The sequence below is a fragment of the Mesoplodon densirostris genome, chromosome 18, assembly GCF_025265405.1.
Source record: "Mesoplodon densirostris isolate mMesDen1 chromosome 18, mMesDen1 primary haplotype, whole genome shotgun sequence".
NCBI lineage: Eukaryota > Metazoa > Chordata > Mammalia > Artiodactyla > Ziphiidae > Mesoplodon > Mesoplodon densirostris.
The window spans coordinates 56,865,570-56,888,961 of record NC_082678.1 but is presented as its reverse complement, the minus strand read 5'-3'; the positions used below and the strand labels follow the sequence as shown (position 1 = coordinate 56,888,961).

Sequence of the window (23,392 nt, the reverse complement as noted above, 5' to 3'; positions counted from 1 at the left end):
CCCTCCTGATGTATAGGATATAAAATAAAGCCACAGCTCCAATAGTGGCTTTTCCTTATGCCGGAGTTGCCTTTGCACACACGGAGACAATGAAGACGGATGGTTTGGGACTGAGGCCCAACCTCCTGGGGCCGCCTTCACCCTGTTTTATTATCGTCTCTGCCCCCCCACCTCCCTGTCTTTTTCTTTCTTCTTCACTTTCTTTCCTTTCTGCTTTGGATGTGCCTTTTATATGCCCTTCTCTTTCTTTCCTCTGGAACTTTATTCCTCTTGCTCACTTTCTTTCTAAAGCATGACGGCAAGAGGGAGAGAAGAGCCAAGTTTCTCACTTTCTCAAATACATGCCCGCCATCTCTCCCCACCTCCCTCTTCTCCAGACCCCCAACTCTCTCCGGACTGCCAGCCCCTAGGACGAATTTTGCTGTTACTGCTTGGGGATTTGCTTTGGTCAAATGTACAAATGTTCCCAAGGGACAATTAAAAATGTATTTAGTGGGGGGAGTGGATTTTTTTTTTCCTGAGGAACTGCCCTCCCCCCTTTCCTCTCCCTAGACCGGGTGGTTTATGGATCTCAGCAATTATTTAGCCTCTAAGGAGCCAACGGAGCAAAACTGCCACCTCGAAGGGGTGAGAGTTGACATTCACCTCCCACACCCAAGCCTCAAAGCTGCATCATCAGACAGACTGTGGGCCTCGGGCCCCTTTGGGCCAACTCAGCTACCAGAGTTTCGTCCCAGTGCAACCCTCTCTCCCCTGCCTCTTTCCCCAGTCCTGAGAACTGAGGGTGCTGTGGGGAAAATAAGAGGGGCCCCTCCCTGTGCTCACACAGAGACACAGAACCGTCGCCCTCGCAGTCACAGACATGGTCACCTTCCTGCCCTCCCACACACCTGACACTCTCTCCCACGGTACATAGCGGCCACCTTTTCTCTCCTCTGTCCCCAGAGGCCTCACTCCTGCCAGGTGTGTGTTGCTCCCCTCTCGTGTCCCTCCACCCACGTCTGAGTGGGTTTGTCCCCAGAAGCTTCTTACCATCCTTGCCCTGAACTCATCCCTCCTGCTGCTTCCTGACTCACTGGAAACCTCGCCTGCTCTGCTAGGGGCTGCAGGACACATCCCAGGTCGGGGAAGAGTAAGTCGTGACTGAAAGAAGGGGGTGCAGGGTCTGGGCTCCTGGGGGAACAACAGGGAGGGGAGAGCTTTGGTGTTGCCTGGAGGTAGGCAATGTCCAGCAGAGGGGCAGTGGGTGGTTTCAGCCTCTGAGATTGAAGAAGGGCGCGCGTGCGTGTGTGTGTGTGTGTGTAGGGCTCCTGGGCACCCCTAATCTGAGGAGAGCTTTATTAATGCAAACATGGAGGCGCTGGTGAGGCAGAAACATCTATGGAACTCTGTCCCCCAAAAAGGGGGGGCTTAGAGCTGCCAAGTCCAGAGAGAACTCAATCCCAGTCCCAAAGGTGGTTAGCTTTGGGGTGTCTCTCTCTCTCTCTCTCTCTCTCTCTCTCTCTCTCTCTCTCTCTCTCTCCCTCTCCCCACCTGATGTCTCTCCAGATATCAGCAGTGACCACCACCATTAGGTAAGGGGAGAGAGTCAATTAGTGAGAGGATTAATTACTCGGAGGCACGAGCCCCGTTTGTCTTCCTTACCGGGTGTGAGTGTGTGCAGACAGAGGAACACGGGCACGCACCCAAATACACATTGTTGTCACGCTGTCTTAGACGTTTTATTTATTTGTTGGATTCCTGCCCGGAGCTGCTCACACGCTTTTCCACGGGCTCTGAGTCTCCCACCAAAAAGGCCGCCTCCTTTTCTCCTGCCTGCGATCCCGACTGTCACACACCAGACACCCTCCAGTCACTGCCAGGACCCGCCCGCAGCACCTGCTGGGTCCTGGGCTCTGAGCCTCTCCCCGCCGCCTTTTTTGTCGCTGGGTTTCTTTTCCTGCACTCCTCCACGCATTTCCCCCAGTATGTCTTTCCTCCTTTTATTCCCCGCTTACTTTTCCACAGTCCTTCTCCGTTTTCCTCTGGGTTTCTGCCCTTGTTCGCTGTTCCCATCCCCCTGCCCTCACTTCTGTCTTTCTCTCTCTGTCCCGCCCAGACTCTCCGTCCCAGGCTCTCCGTGTCCTGTCTTTGCTCCGCGCGGCGGTGCTGACTTGCATCTGAGATCACCACGCTCGACCTGGCTCCCCGCTTCGTGCCCAGGGTGCCTCCAAGCCCTCGTGGGAAGCCTGGCGTTGTTTACCCAGCCCGAGCGCACACCGTGAAGGCCCGGCCGGATGCTGCCCTTTCCCGGCCTCGAGGTCCCCCGCCTCCCCCAACCCGGGCCTTAGAAACGTGGCCGGGCCAAGTACACAAAGGGGCAGGGTAACAAGACCCCCTAACTTCTCGCTTTCAGTAGCACACTGACCCAGGAATCTCGGGCAAACCCCCTAACTTGCGTTTCTTCCCCGGGAAGGAGATAATACCGATCCCCCCCTTACTATGTGGTTCTGGGCAGGTTGCGATAAAAGCTGTAAAGTGCTGCACGCAAGTAGATCATTTCCAGGAGAGAGTGTTGGAGTGAGATTAAGGCAACCCGAGGCACGAGCAAACGAGAGAGGGCAAGGAGAGAGCAAGGGGAGCGGTCGGATCAGATCCCGGGGACTCGGGCCAGCTTCCTGCGTCGCACGTGGCGTCCTCACCGAGTCTGTGCGGAGTTTGCGTGGCCTCCGGTACTGGAAGGGTCCCGGACGCGCCCGGCTCGCTCCCTCCTCCCTCTTCCTGGAAGGTGGCGGCTGGTCGCGCCCTATTGCTGCGGGCCCGGCGCAGGTACCCATTCAGAGCCCGCTCCGCCCCCAGGCGCCCCCTTTCGCGGCCTCACCGCCGGTTTCTGGAGGCCGCGGGCTGTACAGGAGCGCCCTGGGCGAGGAGGGAAGCGGCCGGGGCGGTGGGCGTTATCGGGACCAACAGCAGCCGACCTTGTCGGCAAGCTCGGGTCCTTGGGCCTTCCAAGCCACTCGTCGAGGAGGGAGGCCATGTAGGGCTCGGAATCAAGGAGGCGGCGGGAAGAAAGGGGGTGCAGGAGGGGGAGCCTTCAGCCCCCCAACTGCAGGGCGGCTGGGAAGAGCTGGCAGAACCTTCCCATGCCCCGTTTCCGGGCCAGGTCCCTCCTCTTGGGCTGATCCTCAAGGCGATTCTCATAGCAGAAACCTGTGATGTGAAAGCCGCTTCCAGGGCCCTCTGGGGTCTTTTCCAAGAGCGCCTGGGATGAGGTTCAGAGGATTCTGCGGCCACTGAGCGATGACTGGGCGGCAGATTGCCCCTCCAGGCACCCGGTGCAGGATTTACACCACCTGGCAGCCGGGCGCTGTGCGTGGTTGTGGGTATGGGAGACGTGAAGAGCTCTGGGGAGAAAGCGCCTGCGGACTTCAGGACGCAGGCAGTAAGCGTGGCGGAGAGGGCGAGGAGGCAAGGTTGGTGCTCTTGGCTGAGCAGACATGGGTTTAAAAGCAGAGCTGAGCTGAAAGCTTCGGAGACGGTCAGTTTTCTCTCCATGTCTCTGCGACCAATTACATTTTAAAATAAAAGCTCAATGGAAATGGGGGGGGAACCCATTAATCTGCTGTGCGGTCGCCTTGGAGGCGTTAAAATTGGACTTAAATTTCTAGAATCAGGAGCCAGGAGGCGCGCTTCGAGTTGCTCTCTCCGACGCCCTGCGAGACACCGGTTAGTTCCCGCGGACCCGTTCACTGAGCCATCTGGACCCCGGAGCCCGATGGCCTAGAGTCCGCGTCCTGCCCTCGCCCTCAACTCCCTTACCGCGCTAGTCCGCCCGCAGGGGGGGACCCTCTTTCCCCCACGTCGGGGTCCCCGCGCCCCCAAACGGCTGCAGCAAACCTCCTCCAGCCCACTCGAAAGGAGGCGGCAGGCCTCGGGTTCAGGAAGGGCCGGCAGCCGGGTCCAGCTGTCGCCCCGTAAGTCCCCGCCGACTGCCCCCCACCCCCGCGGTCCCTCTGCTTTGCATGAGAAGGAGCCCAGCTGGGGCGGGGGCGGGGTGGAGCCACTCGGGACAGGGTCCGCTATAGATTCCAGAAAGGGGCGGTTGAGTTGAGGGCGCTGGCGGCGAGAACCAAGACAGCTGGGGGTGTGGGGGCGTGGTGGGGAGAGCGTGGAGACCGCTCACAGGACCAACCCCCGCCCGCGGGCCTCACCCGGCGCAGCGGACTGGGGGGGTGCCTCCGGGACAGGGTGGAGGAAGCGAGGACCCCGCGCCACGCAGCTCTTAGCGCCTCCCCGGGTTCTGGAGTACGGGCTACGGGTCGGCTGGCTCCTGGAAATGCCGGGTCCGCGGGAGGAGCACAAAGCCAAGTCGCATCCTTCGAAGCCGGCCTGCTGGGTTGGAGAACCGCCCTCCGCATCCCCAGCTCTGCCCTGAGTCCCGGCCAGGGAGAGAGCCGCGTAGGGGGCTGTTGCGAGAGACAACCAGCCACAACGCCGCCCTCCCCGCAGTGGGGAGCCAGAGGCCAGGTGTGTGTGGAGGGGGTGCGGAGAAGGCGAAAGGGCCCTCGCGCCCAGAGGTCAAGATGGGCGGAGCGCCAAAGAGCCTCACTGCCGGCCTTGGCTGCGGCTTCCAATGAAAAGGTGACGCGGGCGGCAAGGCGGGGGCTGCCGGCGGGCCTCGGGGGTGCAGCGCTGGGCGGGCAGAGGCTTAGAGGAAGGAAAAGAGTGTTGGCAGAGTCCTAAAATCCCAGTCCACAGAGCGCAAACCAAATTCGCTGTAGCGGCTAACCGGTTCGTTCGAAGAGGGTATTCCATTTTGCAAAGAACTGGATTCCTTGCCTGCCACGTTCATAACAATTGCATTGCAGGGCGCATTTCTCCCAACATAGCTCCGGCCCTGTGTGAGATGTCTGAACCCAGCACCGCGTGGGGGGTCAAAAGGCCATTCTCAAAATACCGGCTAGACCTTGCTGGCTGGCTGCCCACCCTTATTTCCTTCTACACTAGGGCCGAATGCGCCTTTCTAACACCCCTGCCCCCCAAAAACAAAAACGAGGAGCAAATGCGGGACCGCCCAGCCCTGCCACCTTCAGATTTCACTTGGGGAGAAGTGCCGGTTAGGCATAGAAATGGTGCTGTCGAAACGGAATTTGGTATTTGGGCCGCGGAACTAGAGTGACTTTTCGAGGCTAAGAGTCTCAGGACCCGGACCCGACCCCCACTTCTGGGAAAATCTGCCCCCGTGGGCAGTGGTCCCTAGTTTATACCCTGAGGAAAATTAGGGAAGTATAGGGTGCCTAAGACGTGAACTACCGGAGATTGTTCTGCGCTTGTCCGGGGAAGCTGGTGCCAGCCCGGAGCCTGGAAAAGGGGACAGGGCGGCCGGGCCCGTACTCTGCACACCCCAATCCTCTGCAGCCTCGCCGTGGAGCCCCCAGGACGTCCCCGTTCCCACCGTCACTACCGCCACCCCCCAGCCGCCGCTACTGCCCCACGGTTTCCCGCCTAGTCTTTTGTTTTTGTATGGAAAAGGTGTCTCCGGATCACAGTTTTCTCACAACTTCTCGCCGGGGTTGCAACTCCTCAACCGAGGCGCTTCCCCACCCACTCTTTTCCCCCGCCCCGGCGCCGCGCCTCCGGTCTCCCCCGCCCCACCAGGAAACCGCCGGAATCAACTTTCCAAGACTGCGCTGCGGGAAACAGACACCCAGATCTCCCAGAGACCCGGACCCTGTGGACTTTGGATGGATTGGGGGAGGGGGCACAGAAGGAGGGACCGGAGGAAGGAGATTGTGCTGCCAAACGCCCTCCCCCGCCCAGCTCCCCAAAAGACAAGCGCTGCGCCCGGGGCAAACTTCTAGGCCAAGAAAGCAAGAGGAAAAAAAAAAAAAAAAAAAAAAAGCCAGCACCCGCTGAACTGCAAAGCCAAAGAGTGCACCTGGGCCGCCGAGGCTCCCGGACCCAGCTGCACCCCAACCTCCAACAAGCCTCGATCTTGGGTTACTGCCCCTCTCCGGCAGAACTCTGCCCTCCGCCTGCGCCTGCTCCCGCGCGCTCTCAGTCTCTCTCACCGAAACCGACGCCTTACCGGAGCAGCAGGGGACCCGGGCACCTCGCTGCCCGCCGCCCGCACCGCGCCGGGCCGCGGTTGCCGCCGCCACTGATCCTCTAAACGCGGTCTCCCGGCACTCTCCCCAGCCGGGGGATGCAGAATGGTTTACAGAGGGACCACGAGCCGCTGATTGGTCGCAGGCCGCCGTGACGTCGGCGGGCGCTGCATTAAGGCGAGGGGGCTTCCAGAGCCCAGCCAACAGCCAGGAGCAGTGACCGAGCCGCCGGAACTGGGGAGAGACGCGCCGGGGCGGCGGACTGGGCCAGGAGACCAGGGACAGAGGGACGCTTGTCCGGGGACAGCCTGCAACGAACTGCGGCCCGGAAGGCGAGAGCGGCGGCCCGTGCCGAGCTGTTCCAGCCGCACAGAACTGTAGCCGCTGCACCAGGACGTTTTTTAAAAAGCTCTTCAAGCTACTCCCCCTCCCCCCGACTCCTCCCGCTGCAAAAGAAAAGAAAAAAAAAAAAGGAAGGAAGGAAAGAGGCTAGAAAGGAAACCCAGATTTGCCATCACAACGAAAAAAGAGGGGAAAAGGAAAAGAAAAGGAAGTCGAGAGACTGGGGTTGCACGCAGGCAGCTGGAGCGTGGGCCGAGCGATGTGGGGCTGCGCGCCCAGGCGGCCGCGAGTTGCTACTGGAGCCACGATGCACGGCCAGGCGCGGTGAGGAGCCAGACGGCACCCCTCCCCGAAGGAGTCCAGGCGCAGGGAGGGCCGTCCCGAGGAGACGGAGGCCGCCAGGCAGGCCACGGGCCGAGGTGACGGGGCTGGGGCGGCGGGGAGCGGGCGCGCGCACCTGGCTGCGTCCGCCCGGAGTTGTCCCTCTCACTGTCGATTGACACAAACACTTCTCCAGAAGGGGGGAAACCTAAGCAACGACAACAATCAACAACGAGATCTTCCTCCTTTCCTCCCTCCCTCCCTTCCCCCGCGGCCTGCCCCCGCCCCCTCCCCCAGGCCCACCGCAGGCTCCCAGGGCGTACCGACCCGTTGCGCGGGGCCGACAGTTTAGGATCCAAAGCTTCCCTAGTCTTTTGGTTCTTCTCTTTTATAAAAAGAGGAGGGGAAATTCCGGTGACGGGCAGCCCTGCACACACACACACACACCCGCCCTCATACCCCGACAAAAGCAGATGCACTTTGACTTCTGACAGCTCTACCTCAAGCCCGAGAGAACTCAGCGGCGCTTTCCCTGCAAGCCGAGCTCGCCGCGTCGTCCTCTTCCTTCTCCGACTCCGTTTTATTTATTTATTTCCGTTCCCGTCGCCGTTCTCGGTGACCTTCACTCCTTCGCGGGCTCTGGGCAGAAGAGTCGCTTTCTCGCCCGCCTGAGACTCTTTCCTCGCCCCAGGAGCGGCGGCGTCGCTGCTGTGCCCCGGGGCCCCGGGACTGTCGGGCTGCACACTCCACCGAGGCGCCCCCCGCCCCCCATCAGCCTCCTCTCTCTCTCTGATTTTCCGGCGCGGGTTTCGGTTTGCACTGCCAAGTGTGTCTCCCCATTTTGGAGGGGCTGGGGAGTTCCTGCCGGTCGTCTTGGTGAATCATCCCCGCGGCTCTACCTGCGCTTCTCTCTCCGGGCCTCACCCAACCAAACCAAAGACCATGGTGCACTGTGCCGGCTGCAAAAGGCCCATCCTGGACCGCTTCCTCTTGAACGTGCTGGACAGGGCCTGGCACGTCAAGTGCGTCCAGTGCTGTGAATGTAAATGCAACCTGACCGAGAAGTGCTTCTCCCGGGAAGGCAAGCTCTACTGCAAAAACGACTTCTTCCGGTGAGTACTTCCTTCGCACGCCTCTTCTGCGCCTTCCCCGCGGGCCCTTCCCAGCCAGCTTCGGATCAGAGGTCAGCGTGGCCGCGGCGGCCGCGTTAGGAGCTGCTTTTGGAGAGGGCAGCCAAGTCCCGGGGGCTCCCGCCTCTTCGCCAGCTGGCGCGCTGGGCTCCCCGGGACGCGGCCTGCTTTCGTCCTGGAAATTGTGGGTCCGGGCTTGGCTGCACGTGCCTAGGAAGAAAGAGTCTGAGCTCGCCTGTGAGCCAGAAGCCTCTCCAAGCTTGGAAGGAGGTAGCTCAGCCTCAGGAGATGTAGCCCCGGCTCCTGCCTTTCCCCTTGCAGAGCTCTCCAGCGACTGCATTCTCCGGGCCTCCCGGCTTTGCTCGTCCTCCAGGCTGAGCTTGGAAGCCCAGGCTAGCTCCATGCCACTGTCTTTTCCGTCTCCGAGAAGTCTTGGCGGGAACCGCCGAGCCTTTTGCATGGAGTGCCCGAGTCGCCTGCGGTGGCAGCGGCAGGGAAGCGCTCGGCCATGGTGCCTATCCTGCACGCCCCAGGGTCTTCCTGAAACCCGGTTGGGGCTCCCAGCGCCGACCTGGGCACACTACTGCACGGTAGCCTAGACCTTATCTGCCCGGGTTGGCGGGATGTTCGGCCTCCGCCCAACGCTGATGAGGCGCAGGCTCCGCTCGGAGCTCTCCCAGGCTCTGCCCGACACAGCCCGCCACCTCCTTGCCGAAACCTGAGGAAAAGCCGAGACCCGGGTCGTCGGAGCCGGGGGACTTCTCCCGACAACCCTCCTCCGTTTACATTTTAATTGAATCCTCCTAAAGTTACTATCTTGCCACCAAATCCACACAACACACGAGAACTGTAGCAAACTCGAATTGAAATTCCCTTGTGCCCGTTTGAAATCTCCCAGTTTACTTGGCTGACTTGGTCTCTGCTTTTCTCTGAGTTTGTGGTAACAGATCAAACTGGGGGACAGGGTGGGGGTTCGAAGCCACCCGGGTCGCTTTGCTCAGAGGCCTGGGACGCGCTGTCCCCAGTGCATGCCCGGGACGCGCGGCTCTGGTTGCAGCGGACCATGGAGCAAAGCTCTGTCCGCTGGTATTGCCAAGAGCAAGCGCAGGCTGAGCCTCTGGGCCTCGGCCGGTGCTGCCGGGCCTCCCGCTACTGGCGGGAGCCGAGCCAGGGAGCGGCGAACGGTGCCGACTGCCAGTGGGCCCCAGAAGCCTGGCTCCCGCGAAGCGCGGCCCGGCACCTAGAGCCCCCATGCAGTCTAGCTTGCGCCAACCTGCTGGGCTTTGGGCTTGAACGTGGCGACGGCCTGGCTGTGGCCATCCGGGCTCTCCGCGGCTGTTTGTTTACCCGCGGCTGGACTGGACCTTGCCAACCCCCAGCCCGTGCGCGCGTTCTTTTGCGACGAAGGAGAGGCAATATAGAGAAAAGCGGCGATCGAGACGCATTTGTATGGCGCTCTAATTTTGTTCTCTGAATCTAATCGGAAAATAGGTGCCTCCCTCTCCCTTACCGTCGCCACCTTGCCGCCTTCTTCGGCAGCGCTTTTTCCCTCTGGAACAACGCTGGGCGTGAGGCTAGGGGTGGGGGCAGCTTGAGCTCCTTACTCCATCATTCTAACCATGTGTATCTCCTCCCTGACTTTTCACTGGTGCCCCGCGCTTTCTCCTGCCTTCTTGCCTGCTTAATCGGCATTCTGCCTCTCTTTTTGGCTCTCTCTCTCTTTCTCCTTTTCCTCTTTCCTATTCTTCTTCCTCCACTTTCTTTCTCCCTGTTTCTGTCTTCCCTTGGCCCTCGCCAACCTGCCCCCCTGCAGGTGTTTCGGTACCAAATGCGCAGGCTGCGCGCAGGGCATCTCCCCTAGCGACCTGGTGCGGAGAGCCCGGAGCAAAGTGTTTCACCTGAACTGCTTCACCTGCATGATGTGTAACAAGCAGCTCTCCACCGGCGAGGAGCTCTACATCATCGATGAGAACAAGTTCGTCTGCAAAGAGGATTACCTAAGCAACAGCAGCGTCGCCAAAGAGAACAGCCTCCACTCGGGTGAGGCCCTAATTCCCGGCTCCTTAGGGGCGGGTGGGTCCTGGGGGGAGGAAGGGCCGCCAAGGTTGCTGCTCACCTGTCCCTTCCCTCTCCCCAGCCACCACGGGCAGTGACCCCAGTTTGTCTCCGGACTCCCAAGACCCGTCGCAGGACGACGCCAAGGACTCGGAGAGCGCCAACGTGTCGGACAAGGAAGGCGGCAGCAATGAGAATGACGACCAGAACCTGGGGGCCAAGCGGAGAGGGCCGCGCACCACCATCAAGGCCAAGCAGCTGGAGACGCTGAAGGCCGCCTTTGCCGCTACACCCAAGCCCACGCGCCACATCCGCGAGCAGCTGGCTCAGGAGACTGGCCTCAACATGCGTGTCATTCAGGTCAGGGCCGGAGTGTGCCACTCAGTTCCCTAGAGGCCCGCACAGCTACTCCGTGCAGGCCGAGCTGGGGCGCGGGGGGGCTGTTTTGAGGAGCAGTGCGAGTCCCTGGAGGCTGGCGGAGGGGGAGGGGAGAGGCGCAGACACAACCCTACCCGGTTCGAACTTCGAAGCGTCGCCAGATGCGCAGAGCATCTGGAATTCCCTATACCTCCTCGTCTTCCTGGTCCAGCGCAGGTGAGAGTGGTGACGGTGGGGGAGGGACGGGGGGCGTGAGGCTGGAGGAGGGGACACTGTCGGACACTGCGACGAGAGTTGGGACCCATCTGTCTGCACTACCACCCCTGTTCGGGAGGAGCTAAGAGGTCGCTGTGCCTCCCGGAATTAATCGGTTCCGCTGGCTTCTGCACTACGTGATCTCCCTCTGCGGGTCCCCACCCCCAACTTTGTGGGTCTCTTGCCCCAGTTAAACAAGCCCCAGAGCAGAGACTTCCCCTCCGAAGAGAGGTGGGCTGTCCAGGTTTGAAGGGAAGGTGGTCGGGGCGGGAGTCAGCTCTACCTAGGCCTGTACAGAGTAGCATGGGATGGGAGGTGGCCATCCAGGCGGCTGCGCAGGTGCCCACTGTGAGGTCTTGAGACTGCGTGGGAACCGGGGCCCGAGTCCTGGGCCCAAGGTTAGGTGTCCGGTGCCTGGAGGCTCTGCGACGGTATGGGTGGATGTGCCTGGGAGGCTGTGTGCCTGGGCGCACTATTCAGGCTGCCCTCCACGGGGGCCCTCTGCCTCTGAAAGGCTGTGCGATCTTGTGCGCAGGGGAAGGGGAGGCTGCTTGTCTGTGTCACTACCAGTGAGAGGCTGTGGATAAGTACGTTTGGCACTGGGAGATTGTACGTGGGTGGAAAAGGAGACTGTGGCTTTTGGTGTCACTATCTTTGGGAGACTGAGTGTCAACAGGAGGCTGTTTGGATCTCTGTCACTGTCATGCGGGGGAGGGGGCTGCCAGGGTCCCTGAAAGGGAAGCTGTGTGTCTGATACTATTTGGGGAGGTTGAGCCTCGGTGTGTACGGCCCCCGGGAAGCTGTAACTGTGTCGGTGGAATTATTAGAAACAACTCCAACTGCCTCATGTTGAGCAGGGCGGCTTGCCCAGCTTCCTCTGTCGGGAATCCTGTTCACCATGGGCGCAAGGGCCACCCTGCGCGGTCCTACTCAGAGTCCGCGCCCCGCCCCCATATACAACACACAGACACACCACACGGCCCGGAATCCGCGAGTTAGACGGTGAGGGGCCAGGTCCGGCGGCGCACCCGAAGTCGGAGGTGGGGTCTCCGGGGCCTCACTCACCACCCCCCCGCCACCGCGTGTGTGCTTCAGGTCTGGTTCCAGAACCGACGGTCCAAGGAACGGAGGATGAAGCAGCTAAGCGCGCTGGGCGCCCGGCGCCACGCCTTCTTCCGCAGTCCGCGCCGGATGCGGCCGCTCGTGGACCGCCTGGAGCCGGGCGAGCTCATCCCCAACGGGCCCTTCTCCTTCTATGGAGGTGGGTGCGCTGCCTAGGGGCAGGGCGCGGGCAGGGCGGGCGGGGTTGGCTTCGTCCGAAGCGGGTGGCAGCGCGGAGGCGCTTCTGGCTTTCTATAGAGAAGTGGAGAGTAGGGAAGAGATGGGTGGAGGCCGGGAAGTAAATCGAGGGGAGGTAGTGAGACCGGACCGAATTCCCGACCCTGAAGGAGGCGAATGGGCAGGTAGGGAGCAGCTCCAGCGTTCGCACCCAGCCTTCTCCGTGCTCCCGGCCCGGCAGGGGAGCCCGGCGAGTGGCGACTTCCCCGAGTTGCCCTCCCCAGCCGGCTCGCGGGCACGCCTTCCCGCCCTGTCACCCCGCCCCACCCAGGGCCCCGCCCTGACAGCCTCCTCGCTGCTCCGCAGATTACCAGAGCGAGTACTACGCTCCCGGAGGCAACTACGACTTCTTCCCGCAAGGCCCCCCGTCCTCGCAGGCTCAGACGCCAGTAGACCTGCCTTTCGTGCCGTCGTCCGGGCCTTCCGGGACACCCCTGGGTGGCCTGGAGCACCCGCTGCCCGGCCACCACCCGTCGAGCGAGGCTCAGCGGTTCACCGACATCCTGGCGCATCCTCCCGGGGACTCGCCCAGCCCCGAGCCCAGCCTGCCCGGGCCTCTCCACTCAATGTCGGCCGAGGTCTTCGGGCCCAGCCCACCTTTCTCGTCGCTGTCGGTCAACGGCGGGGCGAGCTACGGAAACCACCTGTCTCACCCCCCCGAAATGAACGAGGCGGCCGTGTGGTAGCGGAGTCGCGCACGATCCGCGGAGTTCGTGGTTGTACAGAAACGAACCTTTATTTAAGAAAAACAGGAAAAAAACAAAAAAAAACCCATAAAAGCAAGTCATCCCCCCCACTTCCTCCAGCTTGGGGGACCATTTTCCGTCTGGAGAGACCGGATGGGAAAGGGGGACACGAAATAGAATCCAAATCCGCCTGGAGGTAAAACTGGGATCCGTGCGCTGGCTGGCAAGGTGCAGAACTGGGGCTCCCGCAGGGAAACGCAGACCTCTCCCCACCTCCCACCTGGACCCGGATCCTTTGACAGACACCGCCGGCGTGAGCGAGAGCCCGACGGGCTGCATAAAAACACCCACGGCAGCCGCAGGGGGCGGCCAGTCGGTGGTGACGCCAGGAGCCGCGGGGAGGGAGGCTGCGCCCGCAGCCGGTTGAGGGCGGTGAAGCGGCCGGGGCGCTCCCGGGCCAGCCTGGAGGGTTCTGGCTCTGGGAAATTTATTAGCGTTGTCTCAGAGTTCAGCAACAGCGACAACAAACTTATAGCTTCAGAAACGCCGACCTGCTGTGCATCAGGTGGGACTATATATATATATATTTTTTGTCTCTCTGGGTTTTTTGGTTTTTTTGTTTTTGCCAAAATTGCAAAATTCTAAATGTAAAGCCCTCAGTATCAACTCTTCTACCTTCACAAAGCTCTACACACACACACACACACACTCAATAGGATGGTCTCCAGCCAGACCTCTTAGTAAAATGACTTGAACATCAGCTGTACAAGAAAAGTATTCTACCTTTCACACACACAAAATTAAAAAAAAAAACTATTGAACTAAAAACAGTCAACTGTTTACGTATAACGTTAAATTCAGGAGTTCAGTGTTTTACTAATATATCCTGTTTTGAAACCTCTTGTTCAAAACAAAATGTTTTGAGCAATCAACCAAAATTGTTCATTTTCTTTTCCTGTAGATGTTCTGACAGATTTACAGGGCTCACAGCTCACTGTGCTAGTATGTAAAAAGGTGTTGTTTACACAAGGCAAAGAGAAAACGTGATATTCAGACACTTGCCAAATAGAGTAATTATAGCACAAATACTGTAAAGGTGCCTGGCACCACAACCTGAAAAAGTGTTTAAAAAAAAAAGTGTTACAAGGTTTAAAAAAAAAACATCTTTGCTAATTTTTAGTCCTGTTGAACATTCATGGAATTGTTAATATGACTTATATAGACCCACACAGGTTTTATTTTTGTGTCTTTAAAATAAAAGTCCAAAATATTTAAATTTTATGGTCAAATATGCAGTCAACAGCTGCTACTTTTTTCTTTATATATTAAATTTCTCATATGTCTTTTATTGTTCTGATAAACCTAAGCTTGTGTGACCTCCAGTGCATATTAGACCATTCACTGTATGAAAGAAAACATGTTGAATAAATTTGTGAGTTTTTAATAAAAATAGAAAATCTGATGTTTAGATAACTGGTGTGTTATTTGATGTTTTAACAACTAGAATTGAGCTGTGACGGAGCCGAATGACCTCTCAGAAGCCCGGAGGAAGAGAGACAGGACTGGTGGATCTGTTTTTACCTTGGCTGTAGTTGAACCCCTTTGCTAATGCCAGCCGAGCTTTTCTCTGTGCCTTCCTGCTGTTATTAACTACAGATTTGCATTCCGTGAATTTTAACGGATACAATAGAAGAGATGTTTGCTGATAAGTTAATATAAAACTGGAAATAGAAATCAAATCCATGGCTAAAAATGAGTGGTCCCAGTCTGTCATTAAGCATGAGACCCCATGCACTCTCTCCCTCTCCCCTCTAAACAGGCAAAACCAGATTTCTGAATGTCAGTTACCTATAAATAGGTAGTTAGAGGTGGTCCTTTTCTATTTCAATTCATTTCCCATAGATAATCCTGCTTTCTAACTTGGTGGATTGAAAGATAACATAAAATGAATGTACAGCACAGCTATAAATGAAATACTTTAATCCCTTTCACAGAACTGATGTGAAATAGTTGTTTTATAGTATTTGTTTCATCTGAAGTTTCCCAGAAGGAAAACTATTTTGCTTGGCACAAGATACGTATTACTTTCTCTGAAAGAGGAGTAAAAATAACCAATATAGAAATCAGATTTCAACTGAGAGTAGCCATAAGGTTCTGAAAAGTAGTTCAATCCCTTCCAAGTCTTCATTAAACATGGAAGGAATTTAAATATTTTATCTGCTGTGAAATATATGTGTGTGTGTTTGACTATCAGACACTACCACAGTTCCAGAATTTCTTTTCCATGTCACCTACATTTCAGTCTGGATTCTTTATTTCCTTTTTTTTTTTAATCAAGGGTTTTACATGAAATGGTATGCAATTTCCAGTGTTGTTTTTATATTTTGTTAAGACACAACCAAGTGTATCTTTCTTGCTAAGAAGGCTTTAAAATAAATATTTCACTGCATCCACATGACAGCTTATTCAATGGGGAGGACTATCGGGGTGGAATCTGACAGTGTTCTTTCAGAAATCCAAATTTATGAAATACTGGGGAGACTTTTGAAACTCCTAGCCTCTGCATGCAGCCCATTTGTTTACCTGCTTTGTATGCAGATCGCCTTGTTTTTGCCCTTTTAGCATTTATATACATTAAATCATAGCCAACTTATTCATTATAGCCAGCCTCCTTTAAAGACATTCATTTAACTGAACGTATGCTCATGGGGAAGCCACATTTTCCTATCAAGTCTGCTGAATTATTTAGCAGCTTTATTGTGGAATCCGGTACTTGATAAGCATTTTAGAGTTGGGTGCTCGGTGTGGACACAGTTCTTCTCTCTGACTTCTCTCTGGCAGCAGCTCGGTCTTTCCCCTTGGAAGCTGTGTCCAGAACCCTAACGAATCCCTGGACAGGTGGCAAACTTCAGCAGTCAAATTTGGAGCCGCCCGAGGTGGGGAGGTCTAGGGATGTCAGGGACTGTTCTTGTTGCCATCAGAGCTGTGCTGCCCACCTCTGGCCCTGAGGTACAGAGGAGTGCTGCACCATCCCACTGTGCCTGGGCACTCCCTGGAGAGGCGTGCGGGTGGGAGGGGAGCGCCCAGGCGGTCCCCTCCGACCCCCAACGCAGTCTCCTCTCCTGCCTGGGCTTGGCAGCCTGGTTTCTCCCTGCAGCCATCTCAAAGCTGCCACCTCTGTGCCTCTAGCCACCTGCTCTCAGGGTTCCGGCGACTGGGAGCTGCCATCTGCCCTGGACGAGGGAGGCATAGCTCACCCACCTCTCTTTTCCAGGATGGGGGAAAGTGGGAACTGCTTTAGGGCTAGACAAGGTCGGGGAGGGTGATGCGTGGAGAGCCAGGACAGGCATTGGCAGGGGCCTGGGATGCTTGATAGTATCTGAGAAGAGAGAAAGGTAAGAACATGGTTTCCCTAAACTCTTGAACAGACAGGAGATTGGGACAATGGGGGGGGGTGGTATCCCATGTCACCCCTGCCTATCCTCTGCTCTTCCTACATCTGTGTGCCACTTTGAAGCCCTTAGGCAGCAGGCAGAGGGACCATGAACTGTGAGACCCTCTGACCTTCTCTGGAGAGGACTGTTCTTTTCGGAGCGTGCTCGCATTTATTCCCTTCCCCCTCCTCATCTCATCTGCTCACATCTCAAGGGCAGTCAGGGTTTACATTTCTTCTAAGAGGTAGAGTTTTTGAAATAGCCCCTCCCATAGTCCACCTTCCATCTCCACTCCCACTCCCATCAGGAAACCTCTCCTCCCTTCTCAAGAAACTAGAATCAAGTAGGCAGGACGCCCCAGAGAGGGGATTTAGGAGGTTGTTGCCTCGTGCCTCCACATCTCTGAGCTGCATCTTAAGTCCTAGAACTCTTTCTTCTTTCCTCCACTCCTGGAGTGCCCTCCCTACTCTCAGGATGGGGTGAGAAAGCCAGGGAAGCATTTTGGGGGCCCTGGATTGTGTGCAGCAGTAGAGTGGTCTTGATTGCTTCCTCAAAAGGCTTCCCAAGTCAGTAGGTGCCTAGACAGAGACGAGGCAGAAGAGTAGGGAAGCAGGCATTTTCTGCCCAGAATTAGCCAGCAGTGTCCTGTTTGCACGACAGCTAGAGGTACTCTCTGCCTTGCCTCACCTGCTGGCTCCTTTTCTCCCCTTTCTTTACCCCAAGGCCAGGTTCCTAAGCCTTATTAGTGTCCCATATAGGAAGGGAAGAGGACGGGGGAGGTAGTTTCCTAAGTGTGGGGTGAGGGAAACATTTTTGTCCTTCAAAGCCCGGGGCCATGGCTGTCCTAGTCCGTGGAGCATGCTTTTACTCTGGAGGCCCCAGACGCAGGCACCAGACTGCAATTACAGGGGATATGGTTTGTTTTGTTTTGTTTTTGTTTTAAAGCTGTTTTCGACTGAATTCTATTGCAGGTGGTAAAAAGCAGTTTTCTTTGCCTCAGTGCCTTGCCTAGGGTGCCACCATCCTAGCCTGGAGTGCTTTCCCTTCCCGTGTCTGTGGGCATCTACCCCGAGGGCTTCCTGCCGCCACCTAGGAAGGGACATGGGACAAGTGGTCTCTTGTTGCTCTTGACGCTGGGGGCGTGTATGGAGACTAGGGAAGTCGGGGACCCTCATGTCCCTTGGGTTCCACAGGAGACACTGGAGAACTGAGGGTTCCCCAGGCTGTTCAACTGTGGGATCCAACTGGCCTCGGCTGTTCCCAGGAAGGGCACAGGGCACCCCTGACCCTGTTTTCTGGATCCATTTGAGGCAGTGTCCATTTAGACGCTTCTAGGTCTTTACAGGTGACCTCAAACAGATACTGGAAGGATAGACCACCTTCTACTCCCCTGATCATCCCTTTTTGCAGTTTCTGTTTACATGTTTGTCTGCCCCCCTAGGCTGATCACTGCCAGAAGAGAATCTAACTTACTCCTCTTTGTATCTCATTTAGCAGTGCCTGCCACATAGCGGGCAGTCAGGGAATGCTTGATGAAGGAAAGAGCACATAAAGGGATTGTATTTTTCTATGCGCCTGGGTGCAGTTAAATTGATCCTATTGGGTCTTTATATTTTGAGTCTACCTGTGCCCCTCTAACTGTAGCCCTGAGTTTTCCCGCATTTGTGCACTACTTTCAAGTGTCTGAGTATGCCCTCATCGTTGAACAGCAAGGATATCAATACCGATGGGTGTGCAGTAGAGTAATCCCCTCTCCACCCCTTTTCCCTGCACAGACAAGGCTACTTGCAGCAGCTACAGAATCGATCTTTATTTACGCACAGCTATAGCGCTTGCTAATTCCTATTAATAAAAATGCCAGCAGTGCACCGCACACTTACACATGCCCATCCCTGAGGCACGATTTCCAAATCGTGGCCATCGCGGGGCCAGAGGCGTGTGCCCGGCCCCAGACTCCTCCAAATTGTGAAATGCCAAACCTTCTTTTGGTCCCAGTCTGTGCGTGCCCTAAAGCACACGTAAGCGTCGAGACGCTTACCCTTGACTCCTCCTCCTTCCCAAATCAGCCACCACGGGTCACGGTTACACTACACTTTATTTCTGAGCAAATCTCGATCGAATCTTGAGACATACTTTATACAAGAGGACACAGGCTGCACGCAAGGCTGTCTCGGCTCGGGGCCAGCAGCGGTGCCGTGCCCTTGCACGCTCCCGCGCTGCCCAACACACCCCCTCGGCGCACGCGCACGCGCACACGCGTCAGCCTTCCGGGCGCTTCCGCCTTCATCCTAGCAACGCCCGTAGTGACGCAAGCCCCGCCCCCTCCCGGGAGCCTTCCGGAAGTTGCCGGCCGGGAGCAGGGTGCACGGCTCCGGGCGTCCCTGGATGTGCTGGGGCTCAGTCTCTGGGCGAGAGGACTCGGAAGGGAGAGAGCGACATTCAGTAGCGCGGCGCAGGGCGAGACCTGGTGACCATGGCGGGGCCGCAGCCTCTAGCACTACAGCTGGAACAGTTGTTGAACCCGCGACCGCGCGAGGCGGATCCTGAGGCCGACCTGGAGGAGGGTGAGGCCTGATGGGGGCAAGGCCACGTGCGGAGCCGTGGGCCGGGCCCAGTGCGGACCCGGGCGGTTTGTGAGGGGCCGGCAGCTGGGCCTCGCCGCCTAGCTGGGCCTCGCCGCCTAGCCTACTCTCCTTCCCCTTGCGCAGAGGAAAACTGCTTCCCGGGAGGGTGGCCCCCGGGGCTGGGGAGGAGGGCTTCGGAATCCTTCGGACGCGCGTTCTAGATTTGGTGCTCGGGTGGGCGGAGCGTCCGGAGGACTCAGGCTTGGGTTAACTGTTGATCCAGTGCTGTTGCAGGCAGCCAGAGTCTGGTAGCAGGTTGGAAGTTATCTTTCAGGATGCCCTTACTGGCATTGCGTTAGAAATGAGAAGAAAAAGTCTCATCCTTTTTAAAAAAAAAAACCTCTGCCTGTCCCTGAGAACCTACTTGGAGGATGAAGGAAGAAGTAGGCTTCCATGGTGCCGTTTCAGCCCTTACAGGCTTCAGCACACTTGCTTAGCGGCTGACGAATGATATTTCTGATCTGTAAGCTGATGTTCAAGGTCTAGTTGGGAGTAATCCTCCTTTAGGCTTGAGTCAGAGAAGTGTGAGGAAGGGAGAATACGGAGGGATAAATGTGAGTGCTGGACCGTTTCTTAGGAATAATTAGTTGAGGGAACTGGGGCTGTTTAGCCAGGATACGCAAAAAAACCCCAAAAAACAAAAAACTCCCTGAGGGATGGGCTGGAGTGGGATAGAACATGATGATGGCTGACTTAAAGTATTTGAGCTGACTGTCACACATGGAAGAGGGATTAGACTAGTTTTCTATGATCCAAGGCATGGAAATATATCCTTCTAGTAGATGCAGAGAGTCAGCTTTCTGTACAGGAACAGCAGCAGCAAGGTAGCAAGTGGTCTGCCTTGGGAGGTGATGAGGTCCCTGTTCTTGGAAGTTGGTGGGGATTTTGTAGAGGACGTTCAAGCGTGAATTTAAAGGGCTCAACAGGGTTACCATTAAAGTTTGTTCTAACCAGGAGATTCTGATTACTTTTCCCCTCCCCCGACAGCCACTGCTGCCAGAGTGATTGACAGGTTTGATGATGGGGAAGATGATTTCCTGGCGGTGGGTAGCATTAGAAAGCTGGCGTCAGCCTCCCTCTTGGACACAGACAAGAGGTACTCTGGCGAGACCACCTCTAGAAGAGCTTGGAAGGCAGACCATTGGGAGCGGACTCTGCCAGGTTCATCTGGTGAGTAGACGTATTTCCATGGTACTCTTTCTTTCCTGATATTTTGGGGTTAAATTTTTTTTTTTTTTTTTTGATGCTCTCTGCAGAACTAGGCCAGATGCCCCACTTACTGTCTTAGGAGAGACCACTGATTTGGCATTAGAAAGGGCCCTTTGAAGTACTGAATTTCACTTGGTAAGGAATCTGAAGTCTGGAGCTATTAAGTTGCTATACTCCTAATGTTTGCACTGATGGCTCACCCTAAAATGGAGTGAGAGAAAAGGCCTTGCATATTTGGATTTTGGAGAGGGCTATGTGTTGAAAAAGCATTGTGTCTGATGAGCATGCTACTCATGGATTTTGACCCTTTTCCTTTGGTTTGTCAAGTCTTGCATCGAGTCACTGGATAATATTAATTTGTGACACTCATCTTTTGCCAGTGTAAAAATTTCGTAATCCTTCCCTGTTCCCTCCAACAGTTAGGAGGATGTGAGCTTATAGTTTTAAAGATTGTGAGTTTCTCAGAGCGGAAGCAGGGGATGGGATATGGTGATTATTGAGTGGATGCTATTTGTTTTCCTTTAGAGAGGTCAGAGGGACCGTGTTGAGAATCTACAGATAATATAAAAGAAACAGTCACTCATGTTGTGATATCCATGGTTTAGTCCCTGATACAGTCCTTGGGGCTCCCAGATGATAAGCTCATTTCATATTCTTTGCTTAGAGAATGATAAACAGACCAGTCCTGGGACCAGTATAATATTTATTGAGCTCTCACCATGTGTCAGGCACTGTGGTAAGTCCTTTCAATTCTAAGAGCCTGGTACATAGTAAGTCCTCAGAAAATGTTACCACCATATCATTACATGTATTATCTCATTTAATCCTCCCAACAGCCCTGTGAGGTTGGGACTGTTTATCCCCATTTTACAGATAAGGAAATTGAGGGGCACATTGGTTAAGTAACTTGCTCAAGGTCATATATCTAGTAAGTGCAGGCTGGAACGCAAATAAGGCAGTCTGACTCTAAGATCTGTACTTCAAACTACTACTCTGTGAATATTTCTTTATCTGAGAAATGGCATACATTTAAAGAACTTAAAGGATTATTTCTCTTTACTATTTGGCACTTAGTTTCTGTATATTTGTTTTTGACAGCCTTCTCTGTCTTGAGTTTATATATTTTTACTTAAAGAAGTACTTACGACATCATGTTTTCATAAAAATCTTTATTTTATGAAGAAAGTTGTTGGTAACAGGTCCCTGTATGATTATGCTTCCTGTGTTCTACCATGGAAGAGGTTGGATAATCATTAAAGACTTGTAAGTGTCAGGATACCCCAAGCATAAGTAAAATCAGGAGCCATAACTAATATTCCATTTACTGAAGGATCAAGTTCAGACTCCTTCCCGTGGAAGACAAGACCCCTCCTGATTTGGTCCCTGAGCAACTCTCTGGGCTCATATCCCAACATTCTGTACCCCAGTGCACTTTTGTGTGCTGGACCTTTGCATCTGCTGCTTTTCCTTTCCTTCCCTCTTCTCTGTCTGATGACCTGTTACTTATGCTTAATAAGTAAAACTATAATGTGTCCTTTACATGAAGCCATCTCTCACCCTTCTCTATACACTGTACTAATGATATTGTAATGTAGTTATTGGTTATGCATATCTACCACTCCTAGCAGACTGTGAACCCGTCCCCACAGATATTACATTCTGTTTGTCAGTCTCTAGTTTTCATCCATGGCTGGTTCATAATAGGTGCTTAATAAGTGTTTAATAGGTATCACTAGGGTGTCAGAGATTGTGCATTTGGGACAGTTAGTGATAAACTCTATTTTGTCAGATGCAGGTTTGGGAAAACCAGTAATTCCCTTACACCAGATGAAATCTGACCATTTTTCAAGGTCCAGATCAAAGGCTGCCTTTTCCTTATAACCTTGCTTAAATTCACTTGCTCCACGGTTAAAATCTCTTCCTCCTCTTGATTACCAAAACTTTGTCAAAGTGCTTTTAGTTCTTCTCTGTATTATAGTTTTTATGGGTCTGTCTTTCCCACTAGAGCCGTTCAGTAGGATAGGACCCATGTTTTTTGGTTTTTTGTTTGTTTGTTTGTTTGTTTGTTTTTGGCCACGCCGTGTGGCACGCAGGGTCTTAGTTCCCCAACCAGGGATCGAACCCGAGCCCCCTCCATTGGAAGCGCGGAGTCTTAACCACTGGACCGCCAGGGAAATCCCATAGGACCCATGTTTTATTCATTTTTGTTTCTCTCTTAGCATTTTAGAGATAGTAGATGTGTAATAAATATTGGTTGAGTTGCACTGAAAACAGTAATACTTTTTTTTTTTTGGATAGATGTCATGATCCTTTAGTTAAAATGAAAGACATGGCCTAGTATTTGTTTTAAGGTAACTTTTCTCTCTTTTTTTCCTTCTTCCCTCCCTTGTTTAGATAAAGAAATATCTGATGAGGAAGGGTCTGGAGATGGAGATTCGGAGGGTCTGGGCCTGGAGGAATCCAGTGAGGATGCCATGAGTGCTGAGGAACAGAAGTGTGGTGATGGTGACAGTAGCCTGGCCTGGAAAAAGAGGAGCAGAAGCCACTCCAGGAAGGCGTCGGGCTTCAGTGTCCAGAGCATCAGTGACTTTGAAAAGTTTACTGAGGGAATGGATGACCTCGGTAGCAGTGCGGAGGAGGAAGACGAAGAGCAGGAGAGTGGTCTGGAGGAGGGAGATGGTGAGGAAGACTGTGAAGGTGAGAGTGAGGAAGACAAGGCTGCAGACAGGACCAGTGAGGACGACGGGCTGGTGATGACCTTCTCCGAGGTCAGAGTTTCCGAGGAAGTGGAGAAAGGCCAAGCTGTGAAGAACCAGATAGGTTTGTACACGGCTTGCCGTTTGCTTGTTTTGAGTGTCCACATTTGATCTCCTTTTTGTTTGTTTGTGGCTGTTTGCTCTCACCTGTGTCCTTCCAGTTAGTTGGTGACGCGCCCCACTTACCTAGAGGCCCAAAGCGCCGTTCCCCTGTGCTTGGCCTGCTATTGCTTTCACTCAGCTGCTTTGCTGGTTCTGCTCTAGTACTTCTGACAGCTGTGGAAGGTTGAAGAGAAGGGCGTTGTCTCCTCTCGTTGGGCTGTAGCATTCTCTCTCTCATGTAGCAAGTCAGTTTGCGTCCAGACACCGGATTTATTTCCTGTAATAAATAGAGTGTTTCCATGGCATGAAGCTGATAAAGCCGTGCTGCTTAGGGACTGCTTTGATTTCCAGTCCCTCCCCCTCTCCCTGCCCTAGGAAGGTTTTATTAGCTGAGGAATGGAATTCTTTTTTCTTTCTCAGCACTGTGGGACCAGCTCTTGGAAGGAAGGATAAAGCTACAAAAAGCTCTGCTGACCACCAATCAGCTTCCTCAACCAGATGTTTTCCCCATTTTCAAGGACAAAGGTGGCCCAGAATTTGCCAGCGCCTTGAAAAACAGTAAGAATACTTATCCCATATTGTGATGCTTAAAACCACTGGGGTTCACTGGGATATACTGGGATTGTATTCACAGCACGACAGAGTTGGGAAGACTTGGCTTTAGTCATAATATGGT

At 54.7% G+C, this 23,392-nt stretch overlaps 2 protein-coding genes across 3 annotated transcripts in view; both read left to right on the top strand.

Annotated features, from left to right (window-relative positions):
* Window positions 1–7,691: 7,691 nt before the first annotated feature.
* Window positions 7,692–13,136, top strand: LHX1 (LIM homeobox 1). Its single transcript, XM_060081924.1, has 5 exons — window positions 7,692–7,861; window positions 9,693–9,919; window positions 10,017–10,294; window positions 11,663–11,828; window positions 12,212–13,136. The coding sequence occupies exons 1-5, from the start codon at window positions 7,692–7,694 to the stop codon at window positions 12,589–12,591; spliced, it is 1,221 nt and encodes a 406-aa protein (XP_059937907.1). The 3' UTR covers window positions 12,592–13,136.
* A 5,222-nt stretch (window positions 13,137–18,358) lies between these two features.
* The window catches only part of AATF (apoptosis antagonizing transcription factor), a 102,590-nt gene continuing 97,556 nt past the window's right edge, over window positions 18,359–23,392 (top strand). The window contains exons 1-4 of one of the 2 annotated variants that reach the window (XM_060081252.1): window positions 18,359–18,589; window positions 19,637–19,819; window positions 22,253–22,678; window positions 23,137–23,274. In XM_060081252.1, coding sequence (XP_059937235.1) covers window positions 18,499–18,589; window positions 19,637–19,819; window positions 22,253–22,678; window positions 23,137–23,274 — 838 coding nt within the window. In that variant the 5' untranslated portion in view covers window positions 18,359–18,498. The remainder of the gene's footprint in view (window positions 18,590–19,636; window positions 19,820–22,252; window positions 22,679–23,136; window positions 23,275–23,392) is intronic. The other variant, XM_060081254.1, reaches the window with a different exon arrangement.